This window comes from Danio rerio, chromosome 24 (genome assembly GCF_049306965.1).
Source record: "Danio rerio strain Tuebingen ecotype United States chromosome 24, GRCz12tu, whole genome shotgun sequence".
NCBI lineage: Eukaryota > Metazoa > Chordata > Actinopteri > Cypriniformes > Danionidae > Danio > Danio rerio.
The window spans coordinates 44945001-44962500 of NC_133199.1; the positions used below are offsets into that span (position 1 = coordinate 44945001).

Genomic DNA, 17500 nt, shown 5'->3' on the forward strand with positions numbered 1-17500 from the left:
ATCTAAATCAAGTCATTTTAGCATGTAAAAGTCATATTTCTGCATATACAAATATTTTCCCAACAACAAAATTGTGGCTAGTGAAAATGCAGAGTGGCTAGTAACGTTGGAAAACTACTAGCCACTGTGGCTGGTGATGAAAAAAGTTAATGTAAAGCCCTGTATATTATGTTATTCGCCCCCCTGTTTATTTTCTCCCCAATTTCTGTTTAACGGAGAGCAGATTTCTCCAACACATTTCTAATAACTGATTTAGTTTCTCTTCATCATGATGACAGTAAATAATATTAGACTAGATATTCTTCAAGACACTTCTATACAGCTTAAAGTGACATGTAAAGGCTGAAAAACAGATAAGTGTAGTCATTAATCAGAGTAGAATAACTTTATAAGACGGTATAACACTGATCTTCTCCATTACTGTAAATGAGAGACTGGCCTGTTCTCTACTCTTAGTCTCGATAATAACCATTAAAGATTGCTCTGCATTGTTTATAGTAATCTCTCGTTATGAATGAGCAGTTGAAGAGCATGATGATGATGATGATGATGGTGATGATGATGATGAGTCAGTTTTACCTGTGTGTGTTTGCTGCTCTTCATAATAGAAGAGTTTGAGCGCTGCGACTCCAGAACCCGCTCCAAACACGAAGCCGCTGATGAACCTCACAGAAAACAGCATCATTAACACACAACACACACACACACACACACACACACACTTCACAAAAGGAGAAACATTCAGCAGAACTCAAACACACACGCGTGCAAATGGAGCGGGCGAGGGAAAAACTGCGCATGCGCGAAAAAACACACATGCTTATCATCACAGCGAACACTAGCGGACACTATACACTACTGCACTTGAATAGTCTGCTAACCACACACAGTTGAAGTCAGAATAAAAAAAAAAAAAAAATATATATATATATATATATATATATATATATATATATATATATATATATATATATATATATATATATATATATATATATATATATATATATATATATATATATACACACACCGCCCACTTTATTAGGTACACCTTTCTAGTACCGTGTTGGACTCCTTTTGCCTTCAGAACTGTTGTAATCCTTGGTGTTGTAGATTCAACAAGCTACTGGAAATATTCCTCAGAGATTTTGCTCCATATTGTCATGATAGCATCACACAGTTGCTGCAGATTTGTCGGCTGCACATCCATGATGCCAATCTCCCGTTCCACCACATCCCAAAGCTGCTCTATTGGATTGAGCTCTGGTGACTGTGGAGGCCATTTGAGTACAGTGAACTCATCGTCATGTTCAAGAAACCAGTCTGAGATGATTGAGCTTTATGACATGCTGCGTTATCCTGCTGGAAGTAGCCATCAGAAGATGGAGACACTGTGCTCATAAAGGGATGGACATGGTCAGCAGCAATACTCAGGTAGGCTGTGGCGTTGATGCTCAATTGGTACTAATGGACCCAAAGAAAATCTCCCCCATACCATTACACCACCACCACCACCCTGAACCGCTGATACAAGGCAGGATGATCCATGCTTTCATGTTGTTGAGGCCAAATTGTGAGCCGAGCATCCGAATGTGTGAGCAGAAATGGAGACTCATCAGAGCAGCAACGTTTCTCCAATCTTCTATTGTCCAGTTTTGGTGAGTCTGTGTGAATTGTAGCCTCAGTTTCCTGTTCTTAGCTGACAGGAGCGGCACCCGGTGTGCTCTTCTGCTGCTGTAGCCCATCCGCCTCAAGGTTGGACGTGTTGTGTGTTCAGAGCTGCTCTTCTGCAGAGCTCGGTTGTAACGAGTGCTTATTTGAGTTACTGTTGCCTTTCTATCAGCTGGAACCAGTCTGGCCATTCTCCTCTGACCTCTGGCCTCATCAACAAGGCATTTGCGCCCACAGAACTGCCGCTCACTGGATATTTCCTCTTTGTCGGAGCATTCTCAGTAAAGCCTAGAGATGGTTGTGCGTGAAAATCCCAGTAGATCAGCAGTTTCTGAAATACTCAGAGCAGCCCGTCTGGCAGCAACAACCATGCCAAGTTCAAAGTCTCTTAAATCCCCTTTCTTCCCCATTCTGATGCTCACTTTGACGTCTTGACCGTGTCTACATGCCTGAGATTGATTTGAACACATTAATAGACGACACACAGTGGAAGCGCTGCTTTATCATCAGTATTTATTGTTTACTTTCATATACAAAAAGATAAAATTGAAATAATCCTTTCTAGTGTTTGTTTGTTTGTTTTTTCTCCTCTAAGAGTCGAGGTGTGTTTGTTTCCCACTGGGCAAATATTAACTACATTCATACTGGTTTATTCTGGCACCAATGCAGAGCAGAAACAAGCACAGCCCGAGCCGGACATCTAGCAGAGCTACAGTCTAAAATACACAGATCTGAAAAAACAAAGATCCACCGCAAAAAACCCAGAGCTCCTGTAGATACAACACTTGCTCTGAGACGCGCACACACACACACACACACACTCACACACACTCACACTCACACTCACACTCACTCACACACACACACACACACACACACGTCTGAGGATATTCAGTAGTACAAGCAGTGTCTGATCTACAGTTTCAGCTACAATAGAGAAAGAGAAAAACCACCACATGTACAGTTCACATATTCTGGAGGAGAATCAGCATTACAGAGCACAGAAACAGCCCTCCACAAACTCAACATGTCACACGCGCAGGACAGAAAACCCAATCAGGAGCTGCTGAAATCATAAAATTCAATACTGAATAATAAAATATAAAAAAAAAAAAAAAAAAAAAAAAAAAAATATATATATATATATATATATATATATATATATATATATATATTTTTTTTTTTTTTTAAATTATATATATATATATATATATATATATATATATATATATATATATATATATATAAACAATTAAAATGAATGAATGATAAACAGCATTAACAATTTAGAAAAAAACATGAAAACAAAAATAATTAAATAAAAAATTTAAATACACAAAATTTGCATGTTATAAAAGCCACACACAATAAAAAAATAAAACAATTAAAATAAAATGTAATAAAAGCAAGAAAATAAGTGAAAAAATGTTAATAAATGAAAATAAACAAAAAAGGGAAAAAAATAATAATAAAATTAAAAAAAGAAAATAAAAACAATGACAATATTTAAAAATTGAACATTGCAAAAAAAATTTATTAATAATAGTAATATATTAATAATAATAAAATACAACCAAATTCAATTTAAAACAAAACAATAAAACAAAACTTTAAAATAAAAATTCAAATTAAAAAGAAAAAAATAATACAAATAAAAAAATGAAACATTTTAAAAAGTAAATAAAAATAATGATTATAATTACAACAATATTTAAAAAATAACATAAAAAATATTGAAATAATAATAGTAAAAATAATATTAATAATAATAATAACAATAATGATGAAAATAATATACAACCAAATTCAATTTAAAACAAAGGCAAAAAAAATGTAAGATTTAATTGAAAGGAAAAATAAGAAAAATCAAATAATAAAAATGTTTTTTTTTAAAAAAGACAAAATGAAATGACAATAAAATATTTTTTAAAAGTAAATGAAAATAATGACTATAATTGAAATAAAACTAAACAATAAAATAAAAAATATTGAAATAATAGTACAACTACTAATACTAATAACAATAACATACAACCAAAGTCAATTTAAAATTAAAAAATAATACAAAATAAAATGAAAACAAAAAATAAGAAATTTAAAATTTAAAATGTAAAAATAGGAAAAGAACCAAATAAAACAAAAAACAGTATTAAAAAGTAAATAAAAGTAATAAAACATAAAAAAATCTAAAATATTGAAATAATAATAATAATAATAATAATAGAGCTTTTTGAAGCAAACAATACACATTTTATCAGCTTATTTGGTGAATAAAAACAATATTAACAAAATGAATTCTCATATATTTTGCGATGGAGTTTGTGGAGGGCTGATGACGGCGGTTAACACTGCTTCTCTGAGTTCTGAGGTATCGGCGTCCTGAAAACCTGGACCAGAACTGCAGCTGGTCACTTTTACAGTTCCTCTCTCATACATTTATATAGAAGATCTCCATAGATATTTATATAGCTTCATCTGCTATGAGTTCAACAGGAGGAGAGAGATGGAGAAATCAAGAAGAAGAAGAAGAGCAGAAAACACACACACACACGGTCAGATAAAGAGCTAAAATTAAATAAAAGCTCATATTTCAAAACAAAAGTCATGAAAATGCAGCTCATTCAGTGCCAACCTTGTGTTTTTATACTCACACACTGTACATCATATCTGTTGATGCACTTTCTCTGTATTTTGTGTATATTTGGGATGTGAACTGCATTATGGGATCCCAGCCGGGACTCAAACCAGTGACCTTCTTGCTGTGAGGCCACAGTGCTAACCACTGAGCCACCGTGCCACCATTAAACTATTACAAATGATCCTAAAAGTCACTTTTACACACTTTTCACAGTTCAAAGTTGCTGGAAGAAAGATGGAGATCCCATAATGCCATTCAGAAGCAGAAATAAACAGGAAAAATAAAAACATCTATCACAAAATAAGGAAAACTGATCATTTAAGGATATTTCCACCGTGCGTCTACTACATTGCAAATTAAATTGTACATTAAAATAATATATATATATATATATATATATATATATATATATATATATATATATATATAGTTTTTGACTATAAATTAATTACAGTGAATAATTTGCAAAAACACTTTCCACTATAATTTGAAATACGGCAATATTATATATATAAACACCAGGGGTGTCCAAACTCAGTCCTGGAGGGCCGGTGTCCAGCAAAGTTCCATTCCAACTCCAATCAGACACACCTGGGCTAGCTAATCGAGCTCTGACTAGGCTTTCTACAAACATCCATGCAGTGTTGAGGCAAGTTGGAGCTAAAATCTGCAGGACACCGACCCCCTAGGACCGAGCTCAAAGAAATAAAGGGAACACTGAGACAACTCCAAGTGTTCCCTTTAATGTTTGGAGTAGTGTATCCTTACATAATTCACCAACTCTTCCATTTTTTATTAATAACTAAATAATTACTAGTTTCTACAATGAAGAGCAAACAGAGAAAACTATTCAGATATTAATAATATGCATAACGTACTTCTGTTACAATATATTTTAATATAAATGTGCAAGTTGTCATATTTTTTACGCTGATTAAAGGATCATCATTAAAGTTACAGAAACACATTATGCATATATATATATATATATATATATATATATATATATATATATATATATATATATATATATATATATATATATATATATATATGCACATACAACATACATTTGCAATGTAGTATTCATCTAAAAGATTTAATTTTATGTTGTGGTTCTGATGTGAAAGCTGTGTCCTGAGCTGTGTGTGTGTGTGTGTTTGGCACGAGAGCGATGGTCAAATACTGTGTTCAGTGCATAATGAAGTGTGGAAGAATATTGCATAAAGCACACCTGAAACTCCAAAAACCACCTGGAGAATGAGCATTTCTGTGTGTGTGTGTGTGTGTGTAAATATTTATGTGTGTGAGATACATATATACATACATTTATACATAAATACACACACACACACACACACTGTATATGTGAGTGTATTTTTGCATATATGTGTGTGTGCGCGAGTATATGTGAGTGTATTTATGCATATGTGTGTGTGTGTGTGTGTGCGTGTATTTGTTAGTGTATTTATGCATATATGTGTATATGTGAATGTATTTATGCATATATATATGTGTGTGTGTATATGTTAGTGTATTTATGCATACGTATGTGTGTATATGTGAGTGTATTTATGCATATATATTTATGCATATATATATATATATATATATATATATATATATATATATATATATATATATATATATATGTATGTGTGTGCTTGTATATCTGAGTGTATTTATGCATATATGTGTGTGTGCGTGTATATGTGAGTGTATTTATGCATATATGTGTGTGTGTGTGTGCGTGCGTGCATGTAAATGTATGTGTATACATGTGTGTGATATGGCACAACAATACAAGTATCTCCACATCTTATATCAGACAGTGAGAATAAGCTGAAGCGTCTGCTGCAGTGCATGATGGGAACATTCATTTGGCTCTGAAGTGACTAAAAGCAGATAAATAAGAGTGTGTGTGTGTGTGTTTTCAGAAAACAGAGGAGAATCTGGAAGAAGAGCTAAACAGGTGAAGACAGAAGAAGATGAAGGATAATCAGAATATTAATAATAATAATGCCCAGTTTGACACACACGACTCTATACAGTATATATTTACAGCGCTCCTGTACAACACCAGCTCGCTTAAAAGCAGACGTACATCAGGACACACTCACTACAGTCCACACGACGGACGACAAGAGCAACGCAAGAGAGTCAAAGACGTAGAAAATCTGAGGTATTTGTGGTCTGAGGTGGTCTGTGGTCGGTGTGTGTGAGTGTGTGTGTGTGTGTGTGTGTGTGTGTGTGTTTGACTGGTGGCGTTCCTCCACTTCCAGCACTTTCACCTTCACCACTCAAACACTTGCTGATGGGGTTCTGTCTGTTTTGAGTTTGTTTTCCTTCACAATGAAGTCCAGAACTCAAGTGTGAATGTCAGATCTCAGATTTGGTCCCTGTTCGAGAGAGGTAATGCATGAAGGACCCGAGCGACACACGCACGCGCGCGCGCGCGCACACACACGCGCGCGCGCACACACACACACACACACACACACACACACACACACACACACACACACACACACACACACACACACACACACACACACACACACACACACACACACACACACACACACACACACACACACACACACACACACACACACACACACACACACACACACACACACACACACACACACACACACACACACACACACACACACACACACACACACACACACACACACACACACACACACACACACACACACACACACACTTCAGCAGAGAAAAACTGCAAACTAGACTGAGAAAAACAGCCCCTGTTCAATTATTTCAACGCCTCACAACAGATAAGCACATTTTCCAGCAAATTATATTTCAATAATAATAATTGATTGTTGATTATTAAATGTCAAAAACATTGAGAATTAGCAGGAACGTTTGGGAGAAAAATTAAATATTCAGTCCCTCCAGGATTTTGAGTATATATGTGTTTGTATATAGCGTTTACATATACATATATATATTTATATAGCCTAAAATTAAGGCTTTCCTTAAGTCCTCCAGGATTTGTTAATATTGATATTTGTGGCCTGAAATTCATTTGGAGTTTCGCTGTTTAAAAAAATAAAAAAATTAAAAAATCTTATTTCCATTGGACTGTCGAAACCCTGAAGGGACTGAATATTAAAAACATTAACACATTAAATAAAAAAATCTACATGTACTTACTCTGGATATGAATTTGGTGTAAAAAAAAAAGTGTATATTTAATATCAGAATTTTTATTACATTTTTTTTGGCAATTAAAATCAATATAATGATTCCGTCACAGCAAATCTGCACAGAATCATGACTGAGAAGAGGCAAAACAGCTGGAAATTTGGTGTTTTTGGAGTTATGAAATCACATTATTAAAAACATCCACTTGGATTCATTGGGACCAATGATTATACATGTATAAAAAATAAATCAAACCATCTGGATTTATAATGGTCAGAAATTTTGATGTTTTCCATACAATTTTAGTATGTTTTTAAGGTGAGAAAATACAAATAAAAGCAGCACATATAAAATTACAGTGATAATCATCATTTGGAACACAAGTACATCAAATAAAACTAACTGAAACTGCATTATGCAAACAATAATTTGGTTTTATGGATTATTTTTGTATTACTGTCAATAATTACTTTTTTTTTTTAAAGTGTATATTTTTATTTATTGCAGTAAAAAGAATTAAATTATAACCAAAGTATTGAGATTTAAATGCTGAAATTATGTATATAAGGTAGATGACGCATTACATTCATGAGAATTTGGCAACAAAAAAATATTCAATATTTAAAAAATACTATTTTCCATAAATCGCTGTATTACTGTTATAATAATCATTAAAAATAATGAAAATCACCAGTTATTTGGATGCATTTCGGTCATAAGAATTTGAAGGAAAATGTGCTTAGCAGTCTTCAAATTAATGCCACAATTCCTAAAACATCTTAATATTCCTTTCAGTTCTAAAAAATATTATTTGTGAATTTTTTTTTTCTTTTTTTAATTTTGAGGTAAAACGTGACCCAGAACCCCCCCCCCCTTATCAGTCTGGATGAGGACTGATTCGCTTCAGACGTGCGAATGCTTCACTCCAGACGACAAAACAAACACATTGCATCATTACGAGAGAAACTAGACGACCGAAATAAACACTTACTTTCAGTCGCACACACTTTTTATAGCCTTTTTTCTATTTAAACAACTTCTCAGCACACGCACACACGCACACAGTCTTGCATGTTCTGTGTAGATAACTAGGCTGGGGCGATAATTTGAAGCATTGAGATTCCTGGATCATTTCTGAGATTTTCTAAATGCATCGCAATTTACTCTGAAATTAATTCTGAGATTAGTTTTTAACAGCAGAGGGCGCTCAGGGCTAGTTTTAAACAGTAGATGGCGCTCTAGGCTAGTTTTAAACAGCAGATGGGGCTCTGGGCTAGTTTTCACCAGCAGATGGCGATATAGGCTAGTTTTAAAACAGCAGAGGGCGCTCTAGGCAAGTTTTCACCAGCAGATGGCACTCTAGGCAAGTTTTACAACAGCAGAGGGTGCTCTAGGCAAGTTTTCAACAGTAGATGACGCTCTAGGCAAGTTTTAAAACAGCAGAGAGCACTCTAGGCAAGTTTTCACCAGTAGATGACGCTCTTGACACGTTTTAAAACAGCAGAGGGCACTCTAGGCAAGTTTTCACCAGTAGATGACGCTCTAGGCTAGTTTTAAAACAGCAGAGGGCACTCTAGGCAAGTTTTCACCAGTAGATGACGCTCTTGACACGTTTTAAAACAGCAGAGGGCACTCTAGGCTAGTTATAAAACAGCAAAGGGCACTCTAGGCAAGTTTTCACCAGTAGATGACGCTCTAGGCTAGTTTTAAAACAGCAGAGGGTGCTCTAGGCAAGTTTTCACCAGTAGATGACGCTCTAGGCTAGTTTTAAAACAGCAGAGGGGGCTCTAGGCAAGTTTTCAACAGTAGATGACGCTCTAGGCTAGTTTTAAAACAGCAGAGGGGGCTCTAGGCAAGTTTTCACCAGTAGATGACGCTCTAGACAAGTTTTAAAACAGCCGACGGTGCTCTAGGCTAGATTTAAAATGGTGCATGGCACTCCAGGATAGTATTTAAAACAGCAGAGGGCACTCTAGGCTTGTTTTAAACAGTAGATGACGCTCTAGGCTTATTTTAAAACAGAAGACGGTGCCCGGGGCAAGTTTGAAAACATCGGATGGCGCTCTAGGCTTATTGTAAAGTGGTCAAATTAACTCACAATATTAGTTTTGTGATTCTTGTTTTTTGCTTAATTTTTCCCCCAAAATTGACTAATAAATATGCCATGTTTAAATGTGTGTGCAAGGTATTTAATTGTAGAACACACAGCGCTATCTGCTGGAAAAACCTAACCAAAGAATCCATTCAAAAGAGAATCGCAATGCATTCAGAAAAGTCTACGCAGAATCACTCTCTCGATTCACAATGCATGATTTATGGTCCCAGCCCTGGTAGGTAATTGGCATTATAAACCGATCTCTGTCCTATACTGATGCGGAAAAAAAGGCAGTCATGGACCCCTCGACTCTGGATCCCTGAGAAAGATTCCTGTACCGAACTAAATGCTCCGAAATCTGCACACGCAAGCCAGCCGTGAGAGAGACACCGCCACAAGATCATCCAAAACCTGCCGGCTGTGGTGTGGTGTTCCTGAACACCCGTTAGCTCCGAAAGACACGTTTCACTGTCGGAGAGAGAGAAAATAAACCCGGAGGAGCTAGCTTTGTGTAACAGTCATGATGATCCCCGCGGGTCTGCAGCACTGCTCAGCCATCCAGAAGAAGAGGAAAAAACACAACACCAGATAAACCTTGAGGTACCTGCAGCGTCAGCATTCATTCGTCGGCACCTGAATGCACGCTTCGTCGCGTTTGCTCCGATGATAAAAATACAGTAGAGAAGAGTAAGTGTGCTGGTAAAGTTGCTGATCCGATCAGAAAAATAAAAATCATAATAATAATAATAATAATAATAAACAACAGTAACGAGGACAGTTTAAAAAAAGGGTCGTGGTAAAATAGCAGCTGCTTGAGGGTGGTGTGTGTGTTTGTTTTGTTTTTCTCTGAGTGTGTTCAGATGCTGGACTCTTTGGGCGGCAGGTCCACGTTGGTGAGCGAGGTCACCATGGAGAACAGGCAGTCTGAGGTGGAGCTGCTGACGCGGCGGATCTGAGAGATGCGCTCCTGCACACAGCCGGCCGACAGACGAGCCTCTGCGTCATGATCCCAGCACTCCTCCATGGTCTCGCACATCTGACACAGACCCTGCGCACACACAAAGGGGATTTTAGGAAGCCAAAACTATTAGTGAAAAACAGTCATTAACCAGGGTTTCCACTTTAGGCTAAATATCACATCTCCTGACTTTTCCTAAGATTTAACTATAGTCAGAGTTGGGGAGTCACTAGTTACATGTAATACGCTTATATCAGGCGGATTAATATCATCGTATCCAAATACTTTATAAATAACATTTAAAACATTCTCCGGTGTTTATTTATTTATTTATTTTTAGAAAATATCTAAAATCTTTTTTTCAAAGACGCTTTTGAAAAATGAAAGTTTAATATAAATTTGAAACAGTTTGATATAGTACCTAATTGTTACAGCTATAGCTTTGTTAGTTTTATATTGGTTTATTTATTTAATGTGATTTTATTATAGGCCTATCTGATATTTGTAATTCTTTAAATTATTTCAATATAGGGCTATTTTATCTAGATATGACACTATTGTTTTGAGCCTACAAAAGTGGACATGAAATTAGTAAAGTTTAATGTCTTTCTGTTGTATTCATATAGTGTATTATCTCCAAAATAAATTAAAACAATAAAAAGAAAAGAAAAAAGCCGCGCGGCATTAACAGAGCTAGGAATGGAGCGCTCTTTTCCTCGCTCTCACACACATACACAGGCATCTAAACGCGCAAAAACACTTATTAAACTTGACAAAACCTCTTGAAAACCTTTACTGTCTGCTGTGTCTTTAATATGGTGTAAAGATTAGTATGCGTTATTGAAACATCAAAGAGATGCAGCAAAGAAAAGTCACTTATAAAAACTCTAAATCATTTTATGCAACAGCCTTACATTTAAAGAGAAACATAAGGGCGATCATATGCAAAAAAAGACCCCAGCCTATAATTTGTTCCAGATGTTTTCTTTCCCTTATTTATTTATTTATTTATTTGTTTGTTTGTTTATGTGTTTGGCACATGTACTCGTGTGCGATCGGAAAACTGTGCACGCCTCTCCTTTCACTCCACTCCGAAGCCCCGGCTGGCCCTCTTTGGCCCAAGGTATTCGGCGGGCCGAAAAAGGCCGGCTGCTGGCCCCAAGAAAGCCCCGCTTTGGCCCGATTAGGCCCCGGAAGTGACAGTGGAAACCCCACTGGCCTTGGCTCGCCCTGGCTCGCTCGCTTTAGGCGGGATAGTGGAAACGCGGCTATTGCAGTAACATGCTGTGGACTACAAACTTTCAGCTGTTGCCGAGATTTCAAAATGCAGAAATGGTGTAAACATCACTTTAATATCATTCAGTAAGTTTAATTTAAACAATTAAAAGCAGTTTAGCACCAAACAACATCACAATCTCTGTAAGAGTAATATGTTCAAGTGTTCTCCAAGGCTTCAGTTGATGGCACTAGTTTAAACACCATGGGGACGCTTCCCTGCTTCAGCCTTTGTAACCTGGTGAGCAGTAAAACACTGCAGTCCTCTGCAGCACACCCCCGTGTTGTCTGTAATAGTGTTGTCCAGCTACTGAAGCTTTAACAACCTCTATTTCCCGCTAACATTTCTTAAAACAGCATTGATTTACCATGTCTAATTCTAGCAACAAAAAACACGTGATGATCATGTGAAAGAATGTTTAAGACTGTCCTGTTCTGAACACAAGTGGACAGAGAGCTCCCACTGATATGGAAAACACTCTTGTGCTTCTACAGATGACGTCTGAATACTCACTGAATGCTTGAGCCAGCAGTCCTTGAACGCCGGCCGCAGCTTCTTATGGACCACAGCATCCTGCAGATCCTCCAGCGACGGGTGCTGACCGATCTCCTCCTCAAACGGCAGCATGTACTCGTCCACAGGACCTGAAGGAAAACATCAGAGACATCACAAGCAGCAGTCAGCAAAGGGAAGACTGGTCTTAAAGGGACAGCTCACACTAAGAGAGACATTACACTCATTTGACCCTTTAGTCCAGGGGTGTCAAACTCAATTCCTGGAGGGCCGATGCCCTGCACAGTTTAGTTCCAACCCTGCTCCAACACACTTACCTGTAGGTTTCAAACAAGACTGAAGGACTCAATTAGTTTGATCAGGTGTGTTTAATTAGGGTTGGAACTAAACTGTGCAGAGCTGCGGCCCTCCAGGAACTGAGTTTGACACCTGTGCTTTAGTCGTTTCAAACCTGGTTGGGTCCTGCTGCTCTCGCGGTACAGCCGTGGGAATGCAGACCTCTAGTTTGGAGCACCAGTGCTACCAAGCAATAAGGTTAATTTCGAGCCTGAATAGTCAACATTCTAGTGGTCTTTTTCGATGATTTCTGAAGTGCCGTTTAACAGACTTAAACTGTTTTTTTCACCATTTTTAAAAATCAAAACATTAATGACTAATTAAACTAATTATTTTGCTAGCTATTATGCAAGATACGAGTATTTTAAAGACTTAACTAACTAAGCAAGTCATTGGACAGTGGTTTGTTCTGTAGGCAACCTAAAAAAGGTTAGTAGGGCAAATAATAGTGACCTTATATTCTTTATTAATAGCGAAAACTGCTTTAATTTCAACCAAAATACAAAGAAATCAGACTTTCTCCAGAAGAAAAATACAAGAGGAAATACAGTGGAAAACAACAGCACTTGAGAAACATCTGAAAATAAATAAATAAATATATATATGAAAGGGATTTTAATGTTTCTGTCAGTTGTCCATCATAAACAGCGCTGCAGTGCTGTTCTCAGGTCAGTGCATTAGTATTTTCTCACCATCAGCAGCTTTGCAGCGTGACACCAGCTCCCACAGCACCAGGCCCATGGCGTACATGTCTATCCGCAGAAAGGAGTCCCGCTGGAAGTTTATGGCTCCTTCCAGCACCTCCGGGGCCATGTACCTCCTCGTGCCCACCTGCGGGACACACACACACACACACATCAGCTGGAGAAAAACACACTTATACATGCAGTGCGGGCATTAATGTGTGTAAACAACCACTGTACTGTCAGTTTTCATGAAATCAGCCACTTTATTAGGTACATCTGTCTAACTGCTCGTTAACGCAATCAGACAATTTTCTTATCAGCCAATCACATGGCAGCAGCTCAGTGCATTTAGGCATGTAGACATGGTCAAGACGATCTGCTGTATTTCAAAGCGAGCATCAGAATGGGGAAGAAAGGGGATTTAAGAGACTTTGAGCGTGGCATGGTTGTTGCTGCCAGACGGGCTGCTCTGAGTATTTCAGAAACTGCTGATCTACTGGGATTTTCACGCACAACCATCTCTAGGGTTTACAGAGAATGCTCCGACAAAGAGGAAATATCCAGTGAGCGGCAGTTCTGTGGGCGCAAATGCCTTGTTGATGAGGCCAGAGGTCAGAGGAGAATGGCCAGACTGGCTCCAGCTGATAGAAAGGCAACAGTAACTCAAATAAGCACTCGTTACAACCGAGCTCTGCAGAAGAGCATCTCTGAACACACAACACGTCCAACCTTGAGGCGGATGGGCTACAGCAGCAGAAGAGCACACCGGGTGCCGCTCCTGTCAGCTAAGAACAGGAAACTGAGGCTACAATTCACACAGACTCACCAAAACTGGACAATAGAAGATTGGAGAAACGTTGCTGCTCTGATGAGTCTCCATTTCTGCTGACACATTCAGATGCTCGACTCAGACAACATGAAAGCATGGATCATCCTGCCTTGTATCAGCGGTTCAGGCTGCTGGTGGTGGTGTAATGGTGTGGGGGAGATTTTCTTTGGGTCCATTAGTACCAATTGAGCATCAACGCCACAGCCTACCTGAGTATTGCTGCTGACCATGTCCATCCCTTTATGAGCACAGTGTCTCCATCTTCTGATGGCTACTTCCAGCAGGATAACGCAGCATGTCATAAAGCTCAATCATCTCAGACTGGTTTCCTGAACATGACGATGAGTTCACTGTACTCAAATGGCCTCCACAGTCACCAGAGCTCAATCCAATAGAGCAGCTTTGGGATGTGGTGGAACGGGAGATTGGCATCATGGATGTGCAGCCGACAAATCTGCAGCAACTGTGTGATGCTATCATGACAATATGGAGCAAAATCTCTGAGGAATATTTCCAGTAGCTTGTTGAATCTCTGACATGAAGGATTAAAGCAGTTCTGAAGGCAAAAGGGGGTCTGACACGGTACTAATAAGGTGTACCTAATAAAGTGGCCGTGAGTCTATATATATATAATAAATGAATTCACATTACATAGTTACATTACAGTACATGCTTTTCCTAATCTTTATCTAAAATTAAGGCTTTTTGCAGAGGAACAAATGTATACTGCTGGAAAAGGGACAGAATATGACGGATTAATCATTTTATGTCAAGTAATATTTGTTTATTCATGATTGTTGGAAGCCAAAATTGAAATCGAAACTGAATTTGTGAAAAGTGAAACAGCTGACCTGGCCATGTGTGTCTCCCGGCGGTTTCCCCGGCTCAAACCGCACCGCCAGCCCAAAATCCCCAATGACGGCGGTGAGGTCCATCTTCAGCATCACATTCTTGCTCTTGAAGTCTCTGTGGATGCAGGAGTTGAGTTTTCAATTACTTTGATTTTTTGGTCTCGTTTCTAGTCCAAATATTTAAAAATGTCATTAAAATAAATCAAAAAGCTATAAAGAAAATGACAATATTATTGCTTGTGTAGTAAATGCTTCTGGATTGAAGATTTGTTAGATATTTGGACTACAAACAAGACAGAAACTCTAAGTGTGTGTGTGTTTATTTGTCTGTCTATTCGTGTTTATGTGTGTATGTTTGTGTTCATCTGTGTGTGTGTGTTTGTCTGTCTGTATGCATGTGTGTGTGTTCGTCTTCACCTGTGTGCGATGGCTGGTTTGGGGCCTTCTCCTTTGGAGCGCGGCACGTCTTCATGCAGATACGCCAGACCACAGGCCATGCTCTCCGCTATCACACACAGATCGGCCCAGCTCACTGCGTTCCCCTTCAGATAGTCCGTCAGAGAGCCCTGAGAGCCCAAAACACAACATCAACACCAGCACAGCACAGAAATGTCAATAAATCACACTACATCATGCAGACGCTATCTGAAATGCACGCACACACACACACACACACCTAAATACATGGCTAAAATCTTCATAAATAGATCAAATAACTTTATCGGCCAGCCATAGTTACACCTTTAATGGCCTGACGGAGAGCAAGTTTAATGTATATTCAATTTTTTTGGTGAACTACCCCTTTCAGTCAGCGCCTAAATATGCGCATGTGTGTGAGAGTGTGTGAGTGTGTGTCCTCACCCGCTCATGAAACTCAGTGATGAGCCAGAACTCCATCTCCAGGTTAGATCCGCGTTTCTCAGCAGCGATGAAGCGCAGCAGGTTATCATGTTTCATTCCCGGAGTGGAAAACATCTCCCGCTCGTTCTGCCATGACAGCTTATCCTGAACACACAGTAACACACACACACACAGAGATGAGTTGACTTAGGTTAGTTATACAGCATCTAGAAGCTCAACAAATTACTAATTTCAAAAACCAGACGATTTGGACAAAAGTGTCTGCTGAATGACAGTGTCAATTAAAATAAAACTCATCGTGATGCATGTTCCTAAATAAATGTTTAAAACACATACAAGTTGTGGTTTATTTTACAATTTTGTGTAAAGCTATTGAATGCATTAAATATATAAATGCTTATAAAAAAATGCATTAAAAACATACAAATAAATAAATGAAATGCAGCTAATGTACTTACACTTGTTCAGCATTAACCATCTTAACATTTAGATATTTATGTTTGAGTTTGCCTGTAATTATTTTATTAATAAGCAGTTTTAAATACATAAATTAAAATAAAACTACATTTTAAAAAGTTAATATTCCATTGCAGCATCTTGGCCAAAAGAAATTACATAAACACATCTATTTAAAAAATACGATTTAAATATATCAAAATATAATAAATTTGATAACTTAAAATGTCACTAAATTAAATTTATTTATAGGTAAATATGAAACGAAAGTAAATAAATAATGTTAAAGCAATTACTGGCACTGCTAATAAATGCATAACATTAATAAATGCATATAAAAACAAATGCACAAATAAATGCATAAATACATAAATGTATGCATAAATTACATAATTAATAAATGTATAAATAAATACATACATAAATAAATGCATAAATAAAATAATGGATAAATAAAATAATTAATAAATTTATAAGTAAATTCATAAATAAATGCATGAATAAATAAATGCATAAATTAATAAATTAATAAATGCATAAATATATAAATGTACAAATAAATAAATGCAAAAATTTATTAATTAATTGATTAATTAATAAATGCATAAATTATTTAATTAATAAATGCATAAATAAATAAATGTATAAATAAATAGCTGCATAAATAACTGCATAAATAAATATACAAATAAATAAATGCAAAAGATAAATTAATTAATAAATAAATGCATAAATAAATAAATGCATAAAGCATAAATGAACGAACACATCAATATATAAATTCATAAATAAATGCATAAATAAATAAATAAATAAATAAATAAATGCATAAATAAATAAATGCATGAATAAATTTATAAACAAATGCATAAATAAATGCATAAATAACTAAATAAATAAATGCAAGAATTAAAAAATGTTATTTAATTCACCACAATTATAAGTAAATATAAAAAAGTTCATGAATAAAGTTAATGCATTTGCTGGCACTGCTGATAAATTTATAAAATAAATAAAATTAAAGAAATCTGTGCATTTAAATTATTTAAAAAATATGCAATTAACATAAATGCCACCATTGAACTCCCTCAAGCACTTTCCCTTTAGCAAGAACTGTATCTGGAAGTCTACAGATGTGGCCTGCACACTGTCT

The 17500-nt window shown here is 36.7% G+C and overlaps 2 protein-coding genes across 4 annotated transcripts in view; both read right to left on the reverse strand.

Moving 5' to 3' along the window:
• exog (exo/endonuclease G) overlaps nucleotides 1–773 on the reverse strand; it is a 17354-nt gene extending 16581 nt beyond the window's left edge. For all 3 annotated transcript variants that reach the window (XR_012399600.1, XM_073941245.1, XM_073941244.1), the window contains exon 1: nucleotides 580–773. Coding sequence is in view for 2 of the 3 variants with exons in the window: in XM_073941245.1 (XP_073797346.1) it covers nucleotides 580–685 (106 nt within the window). In the remaining variant the exon portion in view is untranslated. The remainder of the gene's footprint in view (nucleotides 1–579) is intronic.
• Nucleotides 774–7968: 7195 nt separating this feature from the next.
• acvr2ba (activin A receptor type 2Ba) overlaps nucleotides 7969–17500 on the reverse strand; it is a 56775-nt gene continuing 47243 nt past the window's right edge. Inside the window, 6 exon segments of the mRNA NM_131210.3 lie at nucleotides 7969–10629; nucleotides 12329–12459; nucleotides 13357–13495; nucleotides 15031–15145; nucleotides 15448–15596; nucleotides 15892–16035. Coding sequence (NP_571285.1) covers nucleotides 10438–10629; nucleotides 12329–12459; nucleotides 13357–13495; nucleotides 15031–15145; nucleotides 15448–15596; nucleotides 15892–16035 — 870 coding nt within the window. The 3' untranslated portion in view covers nucleotides 7969–10437.